We start from the raw sequence: 24,249 nt of genomic DNA, 5'->3' as shown, positions 1-24,249 counted from the left end.
CTTACTAGGCTCAAGGTTTGGAAGACTTAAAAGAATCTAGTCATGAGTGTTGTAGACACCATTTTATTCCTTAATTGGAAAGACACAGGGTTCCTCTGTTGAAGAGAATGTAGCAGTTTGGTGACAGGGTACTTTTATCCTTTTTCCCATGCTGCTAAACCCTAACTTTGAAATATCATTTTATATTTGACTAATCTTTAAAAGTAAAAAGTCTGAGAGAATAGTTCCTATGAAGTAATGTTTATATCATATCCCCCCAATAATTCTTTTAATGATACTTCCATTACATTAACATCTAGACCAGAAGTTGTCCAACTATGCCCTAGGGGCCAAATCTAGGTATCTGCTTATTTTTATAAATAAAGTTTTATTGGAACACAGCCACACCTATCTGGTTATATGTACTGTTATGTATGGCTGCTTTGACACCACAGAGGCAGAATTTAACAGTTGTGAATGAGAGTGTATGTCCTACAAAGCTACAAATATTTACTCTTTGGCCTTTTACAGAAGGGTTGCTGACTCCTGATCTAGGCATGTAGACCATTAGAACTGAGAGATGCAGTGGAGATTTTCTAGTCATTTCTTCATTTTATAGTTGAATAAAATGAAGCCCAGAGAGTCAAAAAAGCAGTAGTACACTGAGCACACAGAAGACAAGTGGAAGCTTCCTGGCACATGGAATTCCCTCTTCGCTATTTTCTAGCCTACTCGTTCCACACTAGGAATGCTCTGCCTAAATCAAGAGTCCTGCCGAGTCTCTTAAAAGCCACATATGGTCTTGGCACAGAAATTGTTTTTTTTAACACCTGGGTAACCAGGCTGTGTAGGTCCCAGGAGTACTGCAGTGCCCTTAGCATCAGCTCTCGTCAACCCCTGAGGAGTCAGATCTGAGAGAGAGCCACTTTCAAGGCCCTGCCTCATTAGTCCCTGCTGCCACCAATCTAGCTCAGAGAAAATTGATCCTTCCCTTATGCCTGCTGCACCAAGGCCAGTCTTGGGGAAAGAGGTTTTGTTCATAGAGGATTTTTTAATTAAGTCATCACTGTACTAATGAAACCCCAGAGCTTCAGCTAGTAGCAGTCTGTATTACTTTAGGGCAGCTAAATTTGTATACTTAATGACAAGGAGTGTGTTCTTTTAAAAACAACTGATAATTTTTTAGAAATATTTTTATATTTGGAAGATATGGAAAACACATAGTATTCATCATCTTACCCTCCCAACATAATCACTCTTGCTGTTTTGATTGTAGCAGCAGGCAGTTTTATATTCTGATTTTTCTACACTATAGGAAAGTCCTCAAATTTTAAGTAATGAAATCAGACAAAATGAATGAGCCCATTGTGTTGGTTTATTTTTCATCTAACACAATACATAAAGATAGTCTCAAATTGCTGCATTATTTTTAATGGTAGCATCAAGCAAATAACATAGCTTATCCATTCTATCAAAGTTTCTTTTAATTTTTACTATTATACACGATAATAACATAAACATCTTCACATACAGATGCTCCTATTTTTGATTAATTATTTAGGTTAAATTCCGAGAACTGAAATAACTATATTAAAGGATATGAATCTTTTCACCTATTTATATCTTAGCAATATTATAACGGCATCTGACTGACTACATTCCAAGCACCAAATAGCAATTTTTTAAAAAGATTCTCTTGTATCACATATCCTAATTTGAACCTCTTTATCAAAGTCCTTATGACCTCTAACTTATCTATGTTCTACCTACAGAATTAATCTTTAAAAACTAGAGTTCACATTAGTCTCAACCACAGCCAGGATGACATTGTCAGAAAGCCATTAATAGTCTGATTTTTAAAGAAAGTTCATTAATAAAAGTAAATATGTATAAAGGTCCAAAAAAAAGTATTATTAAAAATATTTGTTATGATCTGGGGCGCCTGAGACATTGATCTTTCTGCATCTCTCACAAGGAAAAAATATTTATACTAATATGGTACTGATGTACTGTAGAATGTGTTTAAAAGCCAATTTAACATCCAGTCCATAAAGAGCAATTCTCAAAAAAAAAAAAAAATCATCCAGAATCAGCACAGATTCATAAATACACATACCTATATTTTAATAAAGTGTATTACTTTAAGACTCTAGTTAAAAATCACTATACCCAGTTCATTATAACTCAGGTAGCCTAGATTAGTTCAAGTTGTGTATATACATTTAAAAATGGCTAGCTCTTTTTTATACAGATAATGGTGGATGACCCAAAATGTTATATCTGATCATTCTAATATTACATTCATTCCTTTTATTAACAGCTATACTGAGGCATGATTGACACACAATTTAAAGTGTACAATTTGATAAGTTTGAATATATATATATAGCCCTGAAGCCATCACTTCAATCAAGATAATGAACATATCCATTACTTCTAAAAATTTTCTTGTGCCTCTTAATAAGCTCCTACCTCTTCCTGCCCCCCAGTTCCCAGGCACTGACTCACATGGATACATAATATCAAAGTTTGATTTGGATTTTTAATCAATTATTCTGTAATGATTCAGTAATTCTGCCTGTACTCAGTGGGTTTTGTCTGCATAAATGGATATGTAATTTGAACACTAGACGTTACTTTTAGGAAAATTTCTGAGCTACAGATTGGACCAACAGCAGCTTCAAGCATTCTGCTACGTGCCAGTCTTCTGTGGAGACTGCCAGCCTCATCATATGTTAAACACATAATTACAGATCTAGCATTACCTGATAATTGGTGGTTCTTGAAACAACAGTATTTTAAAACAAATGAAAGAGGAATTAATTGGATAGTTTAGAATAAAAACTTTGTAACATTCACAACAATTCTGTTTCTTCTTTAGTTATCCTATTTCTTTTTTTCTGAGTTAAGAAAAACATTCATTCAGGTGATTTGTCTTTTATTTTACATTTTGTAATTTTGAAAAAAAAAAACTGTGCCAATGGTCAATAATCAATTCTAGGTTGCTGGTTTGCTTTAAGAACTTACGATGGTTATTTGAATTTGGTAATTTCTATAGATCTACAGCAAGCTTGCTAGCTCTTCTGTCATCTCTAAACTGCTCAAAGAGCATCTAGTGAATTTTTAATTTCAGAAACTGTATTTTCAGTTCTAGAATTTCCATTTTTTAAGTTTCTATTTCTCTGCTGAGATATTCTAACTGTTCGTTTATATGGACATATTTTTCTTTCCATGTTGGGAGTATAGTTAAAATAATTGCTTTAAAACTCTTGTCTGCATATAAACCCACACATCTACAGTCAACTGATCTTCGATAAAGGAGATAAGAGTATACAATGGAGAAAAGACAGGCTCTTTGCAAGTGGTTTTGGGATAGCTGGACAGCCTCATGTAAATCAATGAAGTTAGAACCCTCCCTCACACCACACACAAAAATAAACTCAAATTCACATTTACCTGGAACCTCAGAATATAACCTTATTTGGAAAAAAGGTCTTTGCAGATATAATTAATTAAAATGAGGTCATATTAGAGTAGGTTCAAAATCCAAAGACTGGGTCCTTACAATAAGAGGTGAGTACACAGAGAGATACAGACAGGGAAGAAGGCCACATGAAGACAAAGGCAGAGCTTGGAGCAACAAGCCAAGGAATGTTGGCAATACTGAGGACTGATTGCCAGGAGCTACTTGAGGCTTCTAAGAGGCGAGAAAGGATTCTCTCCTAGAGCCTACAGAGGGAACATGGCCTTGCTGACAGCTTTATTGCTCCATATGCTGACATCGGGAGACTTGTATGCTTTGTAACTGTGAGAGAACAAACTTCTGTTGTTTTAAGCCGCCCAGGTTGTGGTAACTTGTTAGGGCAGCCCTAGGAAAGGAATATGTCATGCAAGGTGCTAACTGAAAAATGGCACTTGCCGTCTGCCTCTACGAGGATTGGATCACGTTGGCACTTGCCATCTAACTCTGTTTGGATTAAATCACAAGCTGCTGCAGCTGCTGACCTCCAACACACCCTGAAAGGAGTTCAGGATGGAGATCAGGAATGAGGCATTCTGTGCTCTGGGAAAACTGGCTGAACAGGATGTCAGATAGTTAGATATTTTCAGGAGAAGATTTTATGAGTCCAATTCTTGCATCTCCTCATACCTAGAAAAGCACTAAAATCATTAGTGGTGACATCTGCCCCTTGAGATCAGCAGCAAACCTCTGCCTAAATGTGTGCCTGACTGCATGTACCTCCTTAACTGAAATCATATGTAATACTGAGTTTTCCCTCTGCCTCTATGGAATAGTTTCTCAGAGCTTTCTGGGATGCTGTCTTCCAGGCTATAGTCCTCATTTTGCCCCAAATAAAAACTTACCCCACAACTTTCACATTCTGTGATTTTATTTCAGTCGACAAAGGCAACTGTATATGGCAATAAAAAGGAATGAAGTACTACTATAACATGGATGAACTTTAAAAATATACTGAATGAAAATATACTGTATGAAAGGGGCCCGATACAAAAGAGAATGTATTGTGTGAAAATGTTATATATTGAAAAAATTTATTTAAAAATTTGTAGAAAAACATTCATGAATATATTGTATATATTTTTCCATGTTAATAAAAACACTTTTATGACTAAACCAATTTCTGCCTTATGAATATATTTATAAATTCAAAAGTCAATAAATTCAAAAATTCAAAAGACAGAAGTCCTATGTAGAGAGACAGGTCAGTGGCTGCCTAGGGCTGGGAGAGGTTGGAGGAACTGAGGAGAAATGGTTTCTTTTGGGGTGATGAAAATATTCTAATATTCTAAAATTAACTGTAGTGATGGTTGCACAACTCTGTGACTACACTACAAAAACTAAATTACACGTATTAAATGAGTAAATGGTATGCTTTGTGAATTCTATCTCAACAAAGCTATTAGAAAAAAAAAGATGAAGCACAGGAAGGACAAGTTAGAAACAAGTGATTTCACCTGCCTATAAGAGGTGGGTTGAAAAAGGATGAAAGAGTGGGAAGATGGGAACGCAGAACGGAGGAGTGGAGAGTGACAGTTCATTGAGAATTTCTTTGTGAATGGATACCATGGTAACTTTCCATCCACCATAAAGAGTTAACAGTAACTGGGATATGGGAGAACCTCTGTGAGTGGAACTGGAGTAGGCAATATCATTAAGAATTCGTATTTTAAATACATATACACACAGATATAGAAATAGATGTAGAATTATTTGTATATTCATGTATTTACTTATCTCATCCACAGAGGAGTTAGAAATAAAGACAATCCAGTAGAAATGAGAACAGCTAGTGCCAATAAAAGGAGCCACGGCTTCTTAGAGAAATGGCTGGATTCCATGGCTAGCGCAGGGGAATTACAAGATGAACCTGGAACATCTTGTAAACAGAACATGAGGAAGTAAAGAAATGATGGGAGCATGTTGAAAGGGAGTAAGAGCCAACTTGAAGGTACTTCCAAAGGCCAAATCTATGACAATATGAGCAACAAATAATGTTAGTAATCAATTTGAATCTATATCCATAAAGTAAAATAAAAATCTATCAGTCCATGTGGATACAAATAAGTGAATAAACAAACAAATGGGGAGAAGAGAAAGTTCTTTCTGATGGTAGAATTTTAATAAATGTATGAGGAATAATAAAAATACAAAATCATTACATGGCTTACACCAAGTAATAATTATTACTGATCAAACAATGGATGTTAAAAAATTAGAGGGCAAAAGTATAATGAAAAGGAAAAAAAAAAAGATGAAAGACACTAAGTATCTCCCCGCAAAACATTTACTCATTAAGAAGGGAAAAACACTATATTTATGATGGAGAAACATGACAGGCACCACCTTAACCAAGTGATCAAAGTTAACATCCCCACCAATGAGGCAAATTGATAACATATACTTCCTGATATGATGCACTGAGAAAAGCATAATATTACATGTGGTATTTTTCCCTAAAAATGCATAATCTGAATTTAATCATGAGGAAACACTGTCAAACTCAAACTGAGAAACTTTCTTCAAAATAATTGGGCAGTACTTTTCAAGGGTGTCAAAGTTACAAAAGACAAAGACTGAAAAACTATGGCAGACTATAAGAGAATTAAAAGGAACTGACTAATTACTAATGCAATGTGGGATCCTCGATTGTATCTTAGGCCAGAAAAAGAACATAATTGATAACTGGCAACATATGAATAAGACCTGTAACTTTATTAATAGTATTATAACAACATTAATTTCCTGGTTTTGATAATTGTACTGTCGTTATATAAAATGTTAATATTTAAGAAAGTCAGGTGAAGGATACATGGAAAATCTATTTTTACAACTTCTTTGCTGTGAAATGAGAAGTTAAAAAATTAAAAAAACAATTAAGACCAATGCTTCTATGAACATCTTTGTGTGCACCTGTTAAATTATTCTACAGAATTAATTCTTGTAAGTAAAGTTACTGAGTGAAAGATAAGTATTTTTTAAAGTTTTTGATATGTATTTTCAAGCTGTCAGCCAGGAAAGCTGTACAAAATTTCTCTCACCAGCAGTGGGTCTCAATATTTAAAAAAATTTTAAGAGGTACCGGATGATCACTAAGATCATTTCTAGTTCTTATTTGTATCAAAATCTAACTTATATTCCACAAACTAGTTTACATGTCCCTTTTAGAATATATCATTTCTCTGATCACTAAAGGGAATTCATGCTTGCATTATTTCTACAGGACACTTTGGGGTAAAATTCACATAATCCTTTCTATATACTGTTTTCCGGTATATATCTCACCTACCTTACTTAAGCATAAGCTCTGAAGTGAGCGCCACAGATCTTTGTTTCCACTATTAACCCATCACAGTAAGTTATACTTAGCTGTAGTTCAATTTAGCATTGTAGTAGTTAAAAAAAAATTGCAACTTGCTTTCTGGCATGACATGTTCAGATCTGCTGGCATTTTAAGTCCCAATTTCTCTTGCATGAGTTCCTTTCTCATTTTGCCCTGCTCATATCTTTCCCAGGTCTCTATAGTTCAGGCTGCACTTGAGAGTTGGGTATAAACTCTAAGATAGTCCTAATAAGGGCAGGATATTTACCAAGAGTAGGGCATGGAATAACTTTAGACATCCAGATGTAACTGTGGTGGCCCAACTGTGACCACAAAGCTTTTATTCTATCTTAATAAGATGTCTTCTGCACCAATCAAACCTGAGAACTGGACTGAGCTTCAGTCTAGACTCCCTGTCCTTAGCCCTGAGCCATATCCTTCTGAAAACTCTAGCCTCCATCTTCTAAAATGAGTCACACGAACTCCAAGGTGTTTGTTGGGCATTCCAGTGCTTGCCAGCTCCTGACAACCTTTCTTTTTAGAAGACCAGTGCAGCTCCTTTTATATAAAAATAGACCTCTCTGATTGACACTGATTGCCTCCTGAGAAAGAGCTTTTTCCATTTTCCCACTACCACTCCCAGCTCACATAATATCTTGGTGTGTTTATATTAGGATTGCTCAGGCTGCTGCACTTCTGTGGAGACTGTACTTGTGCTAACTTAACACCAGACTTGCTACCAACCCCTGTATCCAGGACATCTTATCTCAACATCTGCCTCATCTGGGTTAGGTTTTTTTTTCAGTCCCTGCTGGCTTGGCCTTCCAGATCATTCTCATTTAAATGATCCACTAGGCCTCCTTCCTGGATCATTAATCTAATTTACTTTAATCTAACTCATCATAGCTTTGGCTTGTGAACTACAGAAACAGCACAAGAGGTCAATGTCCAGTTTCTGGTTGGCATGACTCATTTGGAGAAAAATAATCATCCCAATAGTATCTACTTAACATTTCTATTTTTCTCTGTTAGGTACAATTCAGAAGAACTTGAAAAAGCGAGCTATGCTTTGAGGTTGAATTGAGACCAACAAATATGCAGTAACACGTGGAAAGCTGAGTTGCAAACAGATCCCAGATTAAATGTCAGTACTGTCAATGGTGACAAATGCCTCCAGGCTTTATAGATAAGCTTACAAGTGGCATGCTGGGTTGGGTTCTTGCTATCATGTGTCAAAGAAACCTAATGACCTGCCTTATGATCCACTTCTTAAGTTGATATACCAATGCACAGGTTTCTAAAAGTTTACTACAGCCAACTGTTCCATTAAGGTTAAAAAAAAAAAACAAACAACGCTCCCCCCTTCGCTCCCACTCTCCCCCACCTTCCTTTTCTCGTTCCTCCCTTTCTCTTATTTTTCAGGGAAATCGTTCTTTGTACTTATAGAACAGCCAATAAAACATATCTGAAAATAGACATCCTTTATAGAGCAGTGTAAAGACAGACACTGATAAACATGAAGTCATTTCAAAAGAAATCTTTTTTGATTACCCCTTGTGTCACATTTTCAAAGTAGCTAGAGCTAAGGCTCTAAAAAGTTTAAATCTATATGGATTTGCTATGAGGGCTTAAGATCTAAATGCTTTAACAGACCACTGACTGCAAAACTATTGTTTATTTGATCATAACAAATTGCGCTGCTGATCTTTCACAATAATCATGCTATGATCTGTAATTTATGGTAAAATCTGCTGTAAGATACAGAAAGTGAAGGCCATGGTTTACTTATTCTAGGACTCATGGGCATATTCAGTATACCCAGCAGTTTAGACAGAAATATGAACCTTGCTAGGGAACTGTATAATTGTTCCAGGGAACTTCATCTTATTGCCTAGGCCTCCACCCACTGTTCCTCATCCAATCTTCCTTAGGATCTAGATAACCTCCGGATATTAAAGCAACATCTAGCGGGAAGTAAGAATTTTAAAATAATTCCTTCACTGAAATGTGAGTCACAAAAGAAAATGGTCTACAGAATGTTCTACAGAAAATTCAATCACAAAGATTTACCTGAAAAACTTCACAAAAATTCAACTCTAAGTCATGGAATATGATCACATTATGCATCTTATAAATGAAGACTCTTTAGTGAAGACATACTCCTACTGCTCTTTGTTTTAGGTGACTCTACCATCAGTTCTTAAAACCCTTAAGCCAGGAAAATCTCCTGAAAATGGAGACATTTCTCCAATGTTACCTGCCACTTCGATGTGGATTTTAAGATAGAATGAATATGGTTTATTTTATTTTAAACACTATTTTGAACTTCTATTTCTAATTTCTGATAATTATTATCAGAATTTCCATAATTTCATTAACAGCTACATTATCTCCTAATATAGCATCAAATGCAAATTTTGTTAATGGGTTAGTTACATTTTCCCCTTAATTTAAGGGGAAAAAGTGTTTAATAAAAGCCAGTCCAGTAGCAATTCTTTTAGAAAGCACTTTAGTATAAACTTTCTCCATGACTGAATTCATTAGCCTTTTGCATTAGTCTTTGTTTATCATCTTTAAACCAAGCCAACCTATTAATTTCCTAAGGCATCTTCCCTAGTGCTTTTACCACAGGTTATATATATCTCTTTTTCTCTATAATTTTTCTAACTCTATCAAATTTGTCTCACTCTAACCCCATGGGATTATTCATCACTAATACTTTTTAGAGGGATTATTGCAGCTTTTATTCTTTGGCATTTAATCAAAAAAAAACTTCATCTTCAGTATTTGCTGATCCCTCCAAAACACAGCTTTATAAACAAGTAGAAGTGTAGTTCCTTTCTTTTATGGAATTATGATAAACTGACCATAAAATATTCTCAGCCCAAATGATCTCTTCCTTCTCTGATTGTGCTTTAAGCATTTAATCTTGTACTGCCCAGCATAGCATTCAAAGGCCTAGTACAACTTACCACTTCATGCCTACCCACATCCCTCCCCCTGATATGTGACTTTCTTTGTGATACATCATACCCTTAAAGGCCTCTTTGCCTTTTGATCTTATTATTCCATTAACTTACTGTCTTTTGTAATCTCAGCTTGCCAAAATTCTAAGTATTCTTCAAAGCCTAGTTCAAACGTCACTTCCTTTGTGAAACTTTTCCCAACTTCTTGTTCCCTCTGTTACGCTATAAAAATTAGTTCATAAAATTGTATACTACTTCTCATATTGCATTAGTGGGTTATCCCTCCTAGATTCCAAGAAAAGGAGTTTTTGTCTGATTTACCTGTATAATTACAATTCTTGACACATGGAAGGTGCTCAATAAAACCATACTGATTTGAATTCATTCGTACTGTTTTACTGTTTTATTTATCAGTGTCTGGTCTCTCCAACTTGTCCTGCTTGGAGTTAGATAGTCTTGGACTCCTTTAAGTTCTCTTACCTGAAATATTCTTAGCATGTGATCAAGAATCTCTGTGTTCAAAGAAATGGTAGAAGTAACACAGTCCAAAACCCCAACCAATGCAAGAATTCATTTTACCAAACATCTTTGTTTAAATGTCTATAATGATTGGCATGACCATATGGAATGGTTTGCACGGATAGTCCTATTATAATTAATAGCACCCTCTTTCACTCTCAAAAGTATGTAGGTTTTGATGACAAGTTTTATAGTTATTCTAATAATGAAAAACTGCCAATTTCCTCACAAGTGCTGGGCCACTGAACAGCCCTACTTATAGCACCTTTTGAATTCTGAACCATATGAATATACTGTCTATTCCCAAAGCATTTAAAAAAATTTCTCTTTGTTATAGATGGGTAGGGAGTGGGGTTCTAGGACTAAAGTAATAATTAAGAGTACAGGCAAAATTTATTAGAAGTAAATTAAATAGATGGCTAAGTGCAAAATAATTAATATGACCAAAAAACTAGGACATTTTCTTGAGACTTGACTGTTTATTGAACCAAAAAAGCTCTAAACATAAGAACATAAAATAGTTTAACAGAAGCAGACAAAAGCTAAATAAACTTATGGACCAAGATTGAGCAATGGGGGTGAAGTCCTCAGGAATGCTGTCTTCTACAGGGCTACTTTAAAAATCAATGAATCAAAAATGACGTGAGCTTCTAAACAAGTTTAATTAGGGTAAACTGTTTTTATCCTAGTAAAAGGAATAAGGCAATAGTTAAGTCTTCACTTACGCAGCTTTTCATAATCAATGTACAAACACTTAATTTCTTTTAACCGAGGAAAATTCTAGCTATTCAATTATCTGCATCATACTTTTCTGCTACACCTCCAAAGACTTTCATCTGAGCCAAAAAACTTGCATGCACTGTTTCAGCCCAAATAAAATTTTGCCGCCAAGTTGTAATGCTCTGAAATATGAATTTTGGTATCTAACTTAATTACAGAAAAATCACTCACTGGGTATAAACAATAATTATTCTGAAAAACATTTGGTAATATACCTCTTAGATAAGTATCCATCTCTATATTTTCAAGAGCTTTCAATTATAGAAATTGATTATCTGTAGTTTTAAAAGACAATGGACACATTCTTTAAGAAGCATTTAAGCTAATGTGTGTCTATGTGTTTATCTACCTACCTATAAACAAAATATAGCTATCATCTAGACATTCATTTACATTTATGAAATGCATTTATAAGATGTATACACACCTCCTCATCAGAATGTTTTCCACCTCTAACGGATTCTAATTAGAGAAGTCTTAGAAGTTGAAGATTATTTGGGAGAAGCTCTAAGAAACACAGTTAACCAAATAAGGACTAGATCATATATGGATGCTTCCTTGGTTCAAGGGGCCTCTGGATATATTCCTACAAGAAGATTTACCCTACTAAAGTCTATTGGTATTGATTAATGGTTAAGTGTAATGAAGAAGCAGACAGTGATCCTTAAAGTATACATTTTCTGAGGTACACTGTAAGTCAGGATTTTTCCAATCTTGGCACTATTTATGTTTTGGACCAGGTAATTCTTTGTTGTGAGAGGTTGTCTTGTGCGTTATAGGATGTAGTAGGATCTCTGGCCTTTATCTGCTAGTCCATTAGATGCTAGTGAAATCCCCCCACCCTCCACCACCCATCCAATTGTGACAACCAAAAGTGAGGGGAAAAACTGCTCTGAGTTGAGAACTGCTGTTGAAAATAAATAAAGCAACATGGTAAAGAACAGATTATACTAGACTTGGATTCAAGAGGCTGGGTTCTAATCTAGCTGTTTTTGTCTCTAACTTTGGGATCAAGGGGAAACTACCTAATTCTCAGAAGTTCTCAAAGTGGATTATGGAGGACAGTATTGTTAAATCAGCTAAAAACCTTATGCAACAAATAGATGAGCCCACTTTACTTTCTTGGGCCATATATATTTCTATTTCATAATAAAAATATTGACTAAGGACTTTTAGTTAGGCTCTAATGCTATAGCTTGTAACAAACCAACTCCTACACCATAAACAGCAAGAAAAGCTGCAAAAAAAACCAACCTTTTTTTTTTTTAAATAAATGAAGGTATGAGAGTTGCCAGAGTGGCCAAGACCTGATGGGATAAGATCTCTGAGAGAGGAGAACCTTAAAGAGCTAGGCTGACATTCTAAAAGTTGACTTTTCCCTACAGGGTACTCGGTGAGAGGCTGAGAATCTAGGCAATGGGCTCTTGCTAAGAAGCAGAAAAGCCAACAAAGTTTTTAGCAATTTCCAGGGCTAGTGAGACCAAAACTGGAGTTTCAGGCTGTCCTATTTTTGAGAGAGGTGGGGCTCTCTTGGGCAAACTTGCTTGATGAGCAACTCTGGCTTGATGACTCATCACTGGCCTTGTCAAAACTTAATTACATTGCAATCTAAGCCTCTTCCTAGCTAACCTACTTTTTTTTTTTTTTTTTTAGATCAAGAAAGTAAAGTAAGGATTTATTAAGTAAGAGATAGTATGTTCAAGGGGAGAGTGGGCAGTCTCAGGTGAGTAGCTCCTACTCAACCTAAGATCTACACCACAATTTGATAGGTCTCCTTGCCTCCTCTGACTCCCACCTTATTTCCCTTTGCAGGTATTTCCTTCAATAAACCTCTTGATGTCTAACTTCATCTTGGCATCTAGTTCTTGGAAGATCCAAACTAAAGTACACCTCTAGGAAGAGGGATCAAGGAAAAAAGAAAGAGCACAAATTTAATTCCAAGATCGGGAATTAAAGAAAGATCACTATAGATGTTACCATAATTAGGAAGATGAGAGAACGTTATGAATAATTTCATGCTAATAAACTTGAATATTTAGATAAAATAGAAAAATTTCTAGAAAGATATCAATTTATCAAAACCAGCCTAGGAAGAAATAGAAAAAGCTGAACATTCCTCGTCAATTAAAGAAGCCAAATCTGTAATGAAAAGCCATCAGACAAAGTATTCCCTAGGCCAAGATATTTTGATGGGTGAGCTCTTTCAAATATTTACATAAAAATCACATCAATCTTATAAAACTCTTTCAGAGCAGAAAAAGGCACTTTCTAATTCACTTTATAAGGTCATCAGAACATTCCTACCAAACTAACAATGATGTTACTGGAAAGAAAAATTACAAGGCAAACATTCTCATAAACAACACCGCAAAAATCTGAAACAAAATATAATCAGACCAAATCCAACAGTATATTAAAAGAATACCATGACTCTATTGGGATTATCCCAAGAATGCAAAGGTGATTTACCACTCCAAAAATCAAGCTGTAATTTACACGTTAAAAGAAAAAAAGGAAAGAAATCACACAGTAATCTTAATAGATGCAGAAAAGTTACTCACTAAAATTCAACACTCCTTCATAAATTAAAAAAAAAATCTTAACAACAACAACAAAACTCTTAGCAAGCTACTAATGGAAGGGAACTTCCTTAATCTGATTAAGAGTATCTATACAAAAACTACAGCAAACACTATCTTTTTTGGATGAAACATTGTAGGTTTTTCACCTGAGATTGGGAATGAGACAAAGATGTTCAATATAACCATTTCAACTATACTCATACTCAATGTGCCTCTCTGTGCGAGTTAGTGCAGTAAAAAAAATTAAAGAAGCAAACAATTAGAAGAGAAGAAGTAAAACTGTAATTATTCATAGATGATATCATTATACACAGAGAAAATCCTAAAGAATCAACAGATACATGATTAAAATTAGTAAGTTAAAAACAAGGTCATTATAAAAAAATATGGATATCAATTAAAAAAATAGAAACTGAAATCTATTAAGAATGATGTCTAAAAATGAATAGCATGAAAAAACAAATCACTAGGAATCTTACAAAGATATATATATACAAGACAATTACACTGAAAACAACAAACATTGTGAGAAAAATTAAAGACCACCTAAATTAACAAAGGGAAATACTCTATGGATTGGAAGACACAATATTATAAAGATGTCAGTTCTCTCCAATTAAAATGCAGATTCAACATGATCTCAGTACAAATTCTGTTAAGGACTGAAAAAAATGTGGGAGGCAGTGACAAAAAGCTGATTCTATAATTTACGTAGAGATGCAAAGGGCCAAGAAGAACCAGGAAAACTTTGAACAACAAAATTAAAAAACTGATGTTACCAGATAAAAAGACTGATTATAAATTAAGTAACTGAGAGTGTAAACTGGTACAAGAATAGAAAAGCCTAGAAAAAGACTCACAGATATAAGGTCATCTGAAATGAGACAAAGGTACAAATGTAGTGCAGTTAGGGAAAGGGTGTTCCTTTTTCATAAATGATGATGGATCAACTGGTTACTCATATGGGGGGGCAAAATAAATGAATCATGCCCTCAAGCCCATATGATATATATAAAAACTATTCTAATTCTGAATGGAATGTGGATCTAGATGAAAAAATCTTAAAAATTGTAGGAAAAAAGAATAGGAAAATATTTTCATGAGCTTTGCATATGCAAAGGTTTTCTTCAAAAGAACATGAAAAGTTGTTACCCACAGGGGGAAACATTATAAATTGGGCTATTTTAAAATTAAAGGCTTTTATTTATTAAAAGATACCGTGAAGAGAGTGAAATGGCAGGGCACAGAATGGGAGAATATATTTGCAATACGTTTGTCTAATAAAAAAACTTACATGCAGACTGTATAAAAAGAATCATAATCAATAAGACAATCTAATATGGGCAAAGGAATTCAACAGGAACTTTACAAAAGAAGATACTCCAATGTTAATAAAGCAGATGAAAAGGTGCCCCACCTCATTATAATAGGAAAATTTCAATTAAAACCATAATGAGACACTAGAACATAGAATAATTGAAGTTAAAAAGATGGATTCTACATGCTGCTGGTGTGATTATAAATTGGCACCTTCACTTTGGAAAAGTGGAGCTCAAAAATGGAACAATGCTGTATTACAACTATGGTGGTGGCTACATAAACTCACGCATTTGTCAAAACACACAGAACTTGACTCTATTAAGAGTGAATTTTACTTATTAAAAAAACCAACCCAGCTATGAACTGAAACCAAAATGGAACACAGACTCGAACAAATGAACATAACTGTATTACAAATGAAAAATGTAACCACACTGAAGTGGATGGAGTAAAAGAACTAACTTAGTTACTTGTGGCTAACAATATTTTGACTGGCTACTGTAGGGCCAGAGACAAAAAGAACTGTAAACCAGCACTGTACCCAATTAAGAAAATGGGTTTCACACAAGGGAATGGGTAAGCAATTTAAAAATTTTTTAGGATGGAACAAATAAATAAATATATTTTATATAATGAGAACCAGAACTTTTAATGTCAGAGGAAGAAGTTATAAATAAGGAAAAGGAGAAGGCTAGAATGAACTCTATTGTTCGACTGGAATCAAAGGTACAGTTTGAACTCATGGAATTTAGATATATCAATGGATATACAGATAAAAAAATAAATATAGATGGGTGTGTATTCATGGGTTATTATACATACATATATTGCCAATCTATTTGTAAGATGGCCTAGAAGCAATGATTCTTATTCTGGATGCATATCTAGCACCCAGATCTGGGTTTCTAAATACCAATTTAGAACCAGGGTTACTTTTGCCAATAAAAGAACCAGGGTTACTTGAAAGAAACAGTTGATTCTAGGACTGAGGTAGGTAGAATACAAGAGCCGAGAGCATCTTATGTTGTCAGAAAGTCAGGTGGTGCTTAAAAAAGTATGGGGACAGAGAGAGATAAAAAGTCTGTATATTGGGTGATTCTATTTAAAAAAAAAAAGCAAAACAAACTGTTAGAATTAGAAGCCATAATAATGGTTATGTTTGGTGGGGGTAGTGACTAGGAGGGGAGTACAAGGTGGGCCTTTGAAAGTGCTGGAAGTGTTCTATTACTTGATCTGGTGATAGGGGCATGAGTATGTTTACATAATGAAAAGTTGTACCAATTTTGTACTCATATACTTCAAACTATATGAGATGTTCTACATTTTGATTATGGTGGTTGTTATATGTTATTTAGTAAAATATATGTCCATTTTATAGTATGTAATCTGTGCCTCAATAGATTGGAATAAAGGCCCTTCTAAAAATAAACCCTATTATAGGCTAATATTTTCCCAGTGTAGGCTGTCTCCCATTTTGCTTTCTAGCTTTGATAGAAAGGTGGAAGTTGAAAGAAGTCTCATTTCTTGACAGGCAGGCCTGAGATCACTAAACCATACAAACCAAGCCCCAAAGATATTATTTTGTCAGGAACGCGACAGTTCCACATACGTAATTCTCAACTATTTTCAAACTCTTGGCTAATTAAAGGTCTTTGTCTTTTGCAATTACACAAATCTAAATATGGAACATGAGTTAATAACTTACTTGTTATTATATATTCTGTAAAATTTCATCAGGCAAGAACTTTCTTCCGTGAACGTCATATACAGACATTCTGGAAGAATGCTACTTAATTTGTTCTATTCACACCATTACCAACCTAGGCCAACAAGATCATGATTTAAAATTGGTTTGGCTGTAGTAGAGAGAACATTTTCAAAATGATTTATATTAATATTTTGTAGCAGTAGGAGTTGTGGTGATGTGCTGACATTATCCTTCCAGCTGCTGAGACTGTTTTCCTTTAGAGTTTGCATTTTCTTTTGCACACCTTCTGGGCTTTATGCCTACCAGAACTGCAAATCACGTTGACCTTTCTTATAGAGTAAGCACTGGGTATTTTCAAAAAAACATGAAAACTCAACTAGCAAATGGGGTGACAAATTTAAGGACTCAAGAACATGAAGACAAGAAACTTAAGTAACCCCATTTCCTCATAATGAAATGATAAAGGACACTATGATAGGACTATCTTAAATTAAAGCTCCTCAGAGGCAGGAGACTATTTAAATACGTAGATTGCTTGTAATTGTGGATGGGTCCTTGTTACTTTGTGATTTATTGAGAAAGACATGCATTCACCAAGGCCCGACTTATTCAAATGCTAGATGCTTAGCTGCAAAAAGGTTTTGTTTCCATCATCCCACAGGATCATAGAATGTGAGGCATCATTATCAAATCATCTAATCCAATGGTTCTCAAAGTGAGAGGTGAAGGATAGACAGCATTGCTATATCACCTGAAGGAGCTTTTTCAACAAATAGACAAGTCTGCACTCTCCTTCCCTCAGACCCGATCACCCTCATTCTCATACATCTTCTTGAGGATGTATACCCTAACTCCTCATAGGGATGTATCAGATTGAGGGGAAGGTGTTTTTATTAAGGCAGGGTTGTATTTACCAAAGGCCCATTTGGTGATTCTGATATGATAGCCCCAGTCTTTCAGCTGAAAACCTCTGACCTAGTCTGTTTTTCCCACTGGGGCAAAATTACAATTCAAACAACCCAGAAAGCATTCTGAAAGTACTCAGAAGAGTCTACAACTTCAGTGGACCTAATTTATTGTCTCGTAAGAACCACTGTGTAAAAATGCATTACTTTCAATTTAGAACAAAGGTCCCATTGCTTCTTCCAATTTTTAGCCATGTGTTTAGTACAGAAATTTGAAGAAATTTAAACTTTCTATAAAGACATATATATGTGTATGTATTTATGTGCATGTATGTATGTATTTATACATGTATATGTATAAAATCTTTATTTTTTTTTACTGCAATCCTTAATACAGTTAAGATGTTAATAAATGAAGACCTCATTAGCAGCTGCTGTCTGGTAGGTAATCTTTAGTCTCAGTTTTTCTAAAGTTTATAGACACAGAAATTATTTCCCTAACCTGACTCCCATGCTACCAAAAGGTTTATTCAACATTTAATTAAAGGATCAAAACAGATAGAATCATCTTTTCTTCCCTGCCCTTCAGCCCTTGCCTCTTACTCTTATTACTTCCCAGTCCGCCCTCCAACCCCTCACCCCTCAAAAAGCTCGAAACTCAATTAGCCTGCAATCAACGAAACAATGATTGGATGTGACAAAATCTCTGCAAAACCTCTGGGTTGTAGGGATAGAGGATGGATACCCAAATGAAACAGAGGTGACAAAAAAAAAAAAAAGGGAAAAGGCTTTAGATTCACAAGCAATTGAGAGAAGAGGAATTCAAAGAATTCTATCTACAAAATAAGAAAAAGTGGTTTATAGACTCCATATCTCAAAAGGAGAAAGGTCTCTGGAATTAAATTCCAAAGAAACTGATTTTGTTATATTATCACTAAATGCCACCAACTTAGCAGTGATCATTAAAAAATACTCTACAGTGTGAGGTTTAAGGAACAATGATTCCTAATTAGTGTTTTAATAAGTGTGCTAGCACTGCCTTGTGCCATTCTGGAATGTCACTTATGGTGAATTAAGGGACACTTTCCTTCCCCATCTTCCGTTAGTATTTTAATGCTAGGAGGTGGGAAAAAGCTGATCCATATTCAAGAGGAAAGGAGGAAAAACAATAACAAATTGGCATCTCTTCTGTGAATTGCCCCACAGGCCAAGCATTTTTATGTTCTTAATCATTATTAAATGACTTAACATGACACCCAGAGCCTGGCGAATGATTGCATCCTGACATGAGAACGAATTACAAATGAAATGAAAGATCAAGCCGTATTAGAGGATTGCCTCTGGGAAATGAAAATCTTTAATTCTCTTTTATTATTGACATTTATTTGGCTGCCATGAATAACAACACAGCAAAGAGATTCAGCTATGCTTGTGCATTGAATAGCTTATCCCAGGGCTCAAAACTGCATTAACATTTATCATGTTTGCTTTTGTAGCTGACACCACTGAACAGATTCTCTATCCATCTTGTATTTATCATGCATCGCAGATATAGTGCATCCTCTAATTTAAGTTCATTTTCATATAGTAGGAACAGCAAAGATTAGCCAGTGTCTTTCCTCAAACAAATTCCTGCTGGTAAGCAGTCCTAAGAATGGTTTAATAGATTTAATAAAGAACAAAATGAGTTGACAAGGAAATTCAGTCACAGGAAGGGAAAGCTAATTTTAAAGGTTTCTATTTTGGGAAATTGTGCAAATTCACAATGAGGAAGACACTTGCACAATATGTGTATCTGGAATATATAAATATATAAAACCTTAAAATAAATGTCTTCATAAAGAGCAACAAATTGCATTTTATGAAATGGAAGGCAGTACTACAGTTCCTATAAGATAAGAAATCTGCCTGTTTTTTACTTTTCCAAACAGAGTTCATTGCTAAGACAGGAACAGGCCACATACTATAGGAAGACAGCATTTCAGATAGTTATTACCAATGCAGGAATATTTTTTTCATGACTTACTTCTTTTCTCTCTTGTACAAATGAACCACATGGCTTTTCCCATCATCACAATAAAGATTATATGGTACCTGGTGCCTTCGCTCACATGATCCTCTTTGACTGGACTGCCCTCTTTTCTTTAACTCCTTCCTAAAATTCAAGGCTTAGCAAGAATATCAATGTATCTTGGGAAAACCACTTAATATCTCTGAATTTTGTTTGAAAATCATTTTTTTACTTTTCCTCCTATTTTATATACTTTAAATTATGGAAAATTTTAAACATATGTAAAAGTGGAAGTAACAGCATAATGAACATACCCCATATATCCATCACCTGGCTTCCACAGTTATTAACCCTTGACAAATACCATTTCATCTATAACCCCACTTCACTATTTACCACTCACTGAATTACTCTGAAACATACATTTTTTGAAGTAAATTTCTGAATTTTGCTTTTGACAATTCTAAAATAAGAAGGTCAGAATAAATTAATTTTAGGGTTCCTTCTCTCCACAATGTGACAGTAATTTCTTCTTTCATCCATTTCAGGCTTATATATTTAATTCATTAAAAAATTTACTCCATATTCACTATAACATCTTTCTTTAAGCTGTACTGGCCTCCTGAGTCAATACAACCCATATAGTCTGTACCAATAATTAAGAAGTGTAATTATACTTCCTTGTATTCATATTTTGATGTGTATTAATTTAATTTCTGAGCTAGCTCTTTAAGGCTACCTTAAATTTCAGTGTTCAGCAGAGTACTGAACAAACACAAAGGTAATAATTGCTACTGTTTATAATAATTATTAAGTAACTGATTGGCTTTAATCTTAATGGTTCAGACAGTATTTAAAGGTTTGTATTTTGGCTTTAATAGCAGGCAGAATCATATTGACAGTATTCCTCATTTTAATCAATAAGATGTTTGTATACTAGATGAAATTCCTATTCTACTTCTATGAGAACAATAAAATAGATGGCTGAGTAGAAACAGAGGTGAGGTTTTCTTCTTGAGGTTTAAAACTAAGGACTAAACTTATTTCTGAATTTTATTTGCTCATAATCAGATCAATTTATTTTATTCAAGCATAGGTATTTGGTAAGCAAAATATACATTCCCCCCCACCCCAGGAAAAACATTTCTAGATTGACAATATCTCCAAAATATCAAAGTAAATAAACTAAATCAAAGTGGATTTACTGAACTGAATTTTAATAAATTAAGTTTGTGAAAATGAAATCTTTTCTACTGAGAGAAGGTAAGTACATTTATTAAAATAAAAACAATAAAATGTACATCTTCACAGAAAAAGAATAGCTCGAAAATTTCTATGGTACCACAAAAGACCCTAAATAGCCAAAGCAATCTTGAGAAAAATAACAAGACTAGGGGTATCACACTTCCTGATTTCAAACTATATTACAAAGAGAGAAATCAAAACAGTATGGTACCGACATAAAAACAAACATATAGATCAATGGAACAGAAAAGAGAGCCCAGAAATAAATCCATACACACATGGTCAATTAATTCATGGTAAAAGACCCAAGAGTATACAATGAGGAAAGACAGTCTCTTCAATAAATGGTGCTGGGAAAACTAGACAGCTATATACAAAAGAATGAAAGTAGATCACTATTTTACAACATACACAAACATCACCTCAGTTTGGATAAAAGACTGAAGGTAAAACTTGAAACCTAAAAACTCTTAGAGGGAAATGAAGGAGGTAAGTCCTTGACATTGGTCTTGATGATGATTTTTTGGATTTTATACCAAAGGCACAAGCCAAAAAAGTAATAATAAAACAAGTGACACTTCAAATTAAAAAACTTCTGTACAGCAAAGGAAACCATCAACTAAATGAAAAGGCAACCTAAGGAATGGGAGAAAATATTTGGAAGTCATGTATCTGATTAGGGGTTAACATCCCAAAATGTATAAAGAACTCATACAACTCAGTAGCAAAATAAAAAACAAAAACCCAAACAATCCAATTAAAAAATGGGCAGAGGATCTAAATAGGTCTTTTTTCCAAAGATGACAACAGGCAGCCAACAGGTACATGAAAAGGTGCTCAACATCACTAATCATTAGGAAAATGCAAATCAAAATGACAATGAGATATCACCTCATACTGTTAGAATAGCTATTATCAAAAAGATAAGAAATAAATGTTGGCAAAGACATGGAGAAAAGGGTATCCTTATGCACTGTTGGTTGGAATAATGTAAATTGGTGCTACCATATGATCCAGCATTTCTACTTCTGGGTATTTATCTGAAGGGAACAAAAACATTAACTCAAAGAGATATTGCAACCCTATGTTCACTGAAGCATTCTTTACAATCGCCAAGACATGGAAACAACCTAAGTGTCCACTGATAGACACTTAGAATGGATAGACTTCAGAATGGATAAAGAAAATGTGATACACACACACACACTCTCTCTCTCTCTCTCTCCCACACAATCCCCACAGGGATATTATCCAGCCATAAAAAAAGAAGGAAATACTGCTATTTGAAACAATATGGATGGACCTTGAGGGCACTAAGCTAAGTGAAATTAGTGAGACACAAAGACAAATACTGTGTGATCTCACCTGTATGCAGAATTAAAAAGCAAACAAACAAATTCACAGATACAGAGAATAGACTGGTGGTTGCCAGAGGCAGGATTGGGAGTGAGTTGAATGAGTGAAGGTAGTTTAAAAAAAAAGGAAAAAAAAAGTATGTTGTTTTAAATAAATTATAATAGAAGAATATAGAATTTTTTAATGATTAATCTCCATAATACTGGGCATCTCCCACAGTTGCCATGTGTACCTGTAGCCAGTACAGTGTCATCTCTCCCTTGGGTGAAAATCACGATTCGCTGCCTCTTCGAGTTCACTTTTGGCAGAGCTTGTGTCTTTTTCGCTATTTCTTTAATGTCTTCAGTCTATTAATTAGAAAGGAGGAAAAACATTCTCATAAGCAGTACAATAAACTAAAATGTTATTAATGGATTAAGAATTCAGCTTCTCACATTCAAAATAAGAGACCTAAACATCTAGTAAGAGTTATTATTTAAAAATCTTAACCATATGCAAAAGTAAATAGAACAGTACAATCATCTCCAAGGAACCTACCTACCATCAAGCTGCAAAAATGTTAAATTTATGATGAATGTTACTCCATCTACATACCTTCATCTACCTGCCTTTCATATTATTCTGAAGCAAATCTCATATGCATGTCATATGTAAATTATTTTAGTACATAATTTTGAAACATGATGACTCACATATAACCATACAACTATCATCATACTGTTAAAAATTAACAATAATTTTTTAACATCAACAAAAATCCAGTAAGTTTTCAAATTTCCAATTTAAGAGAGATTTGTAAAAAAGAGTAATACGGAATTCTTTTAGAGGTTTATAGAGCATAATTATGCTGATTCTGGAAATAATGCAGTTACTATAATAACAAATTTTTCAAAGAACTGAAACAAGAGAAAGAGATGTTGTTTCCTACAATTTTTTTTAAAAGATCAAGATTAAAAAAATCACAAATTAATTCTAAAAACCCTCATACTATTTTTCTTATCACAAAGGCTGTGAAGTTTTATGTCATTAATGTTCTGTCTTGAAATCTAACTCTTGAGCTATGGGTTAAATTTTTAGAATTATGTTTTAAACAATTTTAGATAATGTAAAAACCCATGTCTGAATTCTGTGGGCCTCTAAAATTGTCCATTATTTGGGGCTTGTTGGTAGTTTACTCTGTCACTGTGCTAAGTTTCAAAAAGTTATGGAGAGAGAAACACATATGAGAGGGGAAATATATCTGAGTGTCATAAAGGAAATTAATTAGAATATGAAGGACAGAAAAATTTAGGTAGGCAAGGCAGCCAAGTCATACTGATTATAGACATCAGAAACTATGACATTTTTAAAGGTATGACAATCTTTAGAGTAATATTTGCATCTTGTTTGTTCACGAAATACTTAACAAATTCCAGATGATATATGAAGTTAAACATCTACACTTAACATCATGATTTCAGAGGACTGCTGTTTCTGAAAAGAATAGCCACTTGTGGTAGGACAATGCTGCTGACTTTTCAGACATGCTGACTATTCCACTTTTGGTTGCTTATTTTAGAACAGAACTAAGCCTGAACTCTGATAAGATGAGAAAAGAAATCCTCTCAGTTTGGGGGGAAAAGACTGTTAGAAATGACTCATAATAGCTGAAAGGACACCCAACCCCAAAATGGCAATGTCTTATAAAAATGATGTCTTCACTCTCTCAAATAAATGCATAATTTAGTTAAAATTACTCACATATATTCTCCCAATCTCTTTACCACACTTATTTTACTACTGTAGGATTTTTGCTTATGATTGAGTACAGTTCATTTTTAGTAAAGATAAATAGACAAATTCCAGAAAGATTTACTTTATTATCTTGGTAGTAAAATCTCATTCATGTACTGAATATTTTTAAAATAGAGGTCCTCAAGTGGTAGAGTGCATGCTTAGCATGCACAAGGTCTGGGGTTCAACCCCCAGTACCTCCTCTAAAAATAATAAATAAATAAATAAACCTTATCATATCCTCTAACAACCACCACACCAAA

The 24,249-nt window shown here is 34.4% G+C and overlaps 1 protein-coding gene across 3 annotated transcripts in view; it reads right to left on the bottom strand.

Moving 5' to 3' along the window:
- Positions 1–24,249, bottom strand: part of ADK (adenosine kinase) — a 413,194-nt gene that overhangs the window by 47,737 nt on the left and 341,208 nt on the right. For all 3 annotated transcript variants that reach the window (XM_006173420.3, XM_032491568.1, XM_006173421.3), the window contains one exon: positions 22,446–22,560. In XM_006173420.3, coding sequence (XP_006173482.1) covers positions 22,446–22,560 — 115 coding nt within the window. The remainder of the gene's footprint in view (positions 1–22,445; positions 22,561–24,249) is intronic.

The sequence above is a fragment of the Camelus ferus genome, chromosome 11, assembly GCF_009834535.1.
Source record: "Camelus ferus isolate YT-003-E chromosome 11, BCGSAC_Cfer_1.0, whole genome shotgun sequence".
Taxonomy (NCBI): domain Eukaryota; kingdom Metazoa; phylum Chordata; class Mammalia; order Artiodactyla; family Camelidae; genus Camelus; species Camelus ferus.
This window is presented reverse-complemented; position numbering and strand designations above follow the sequence as displayed.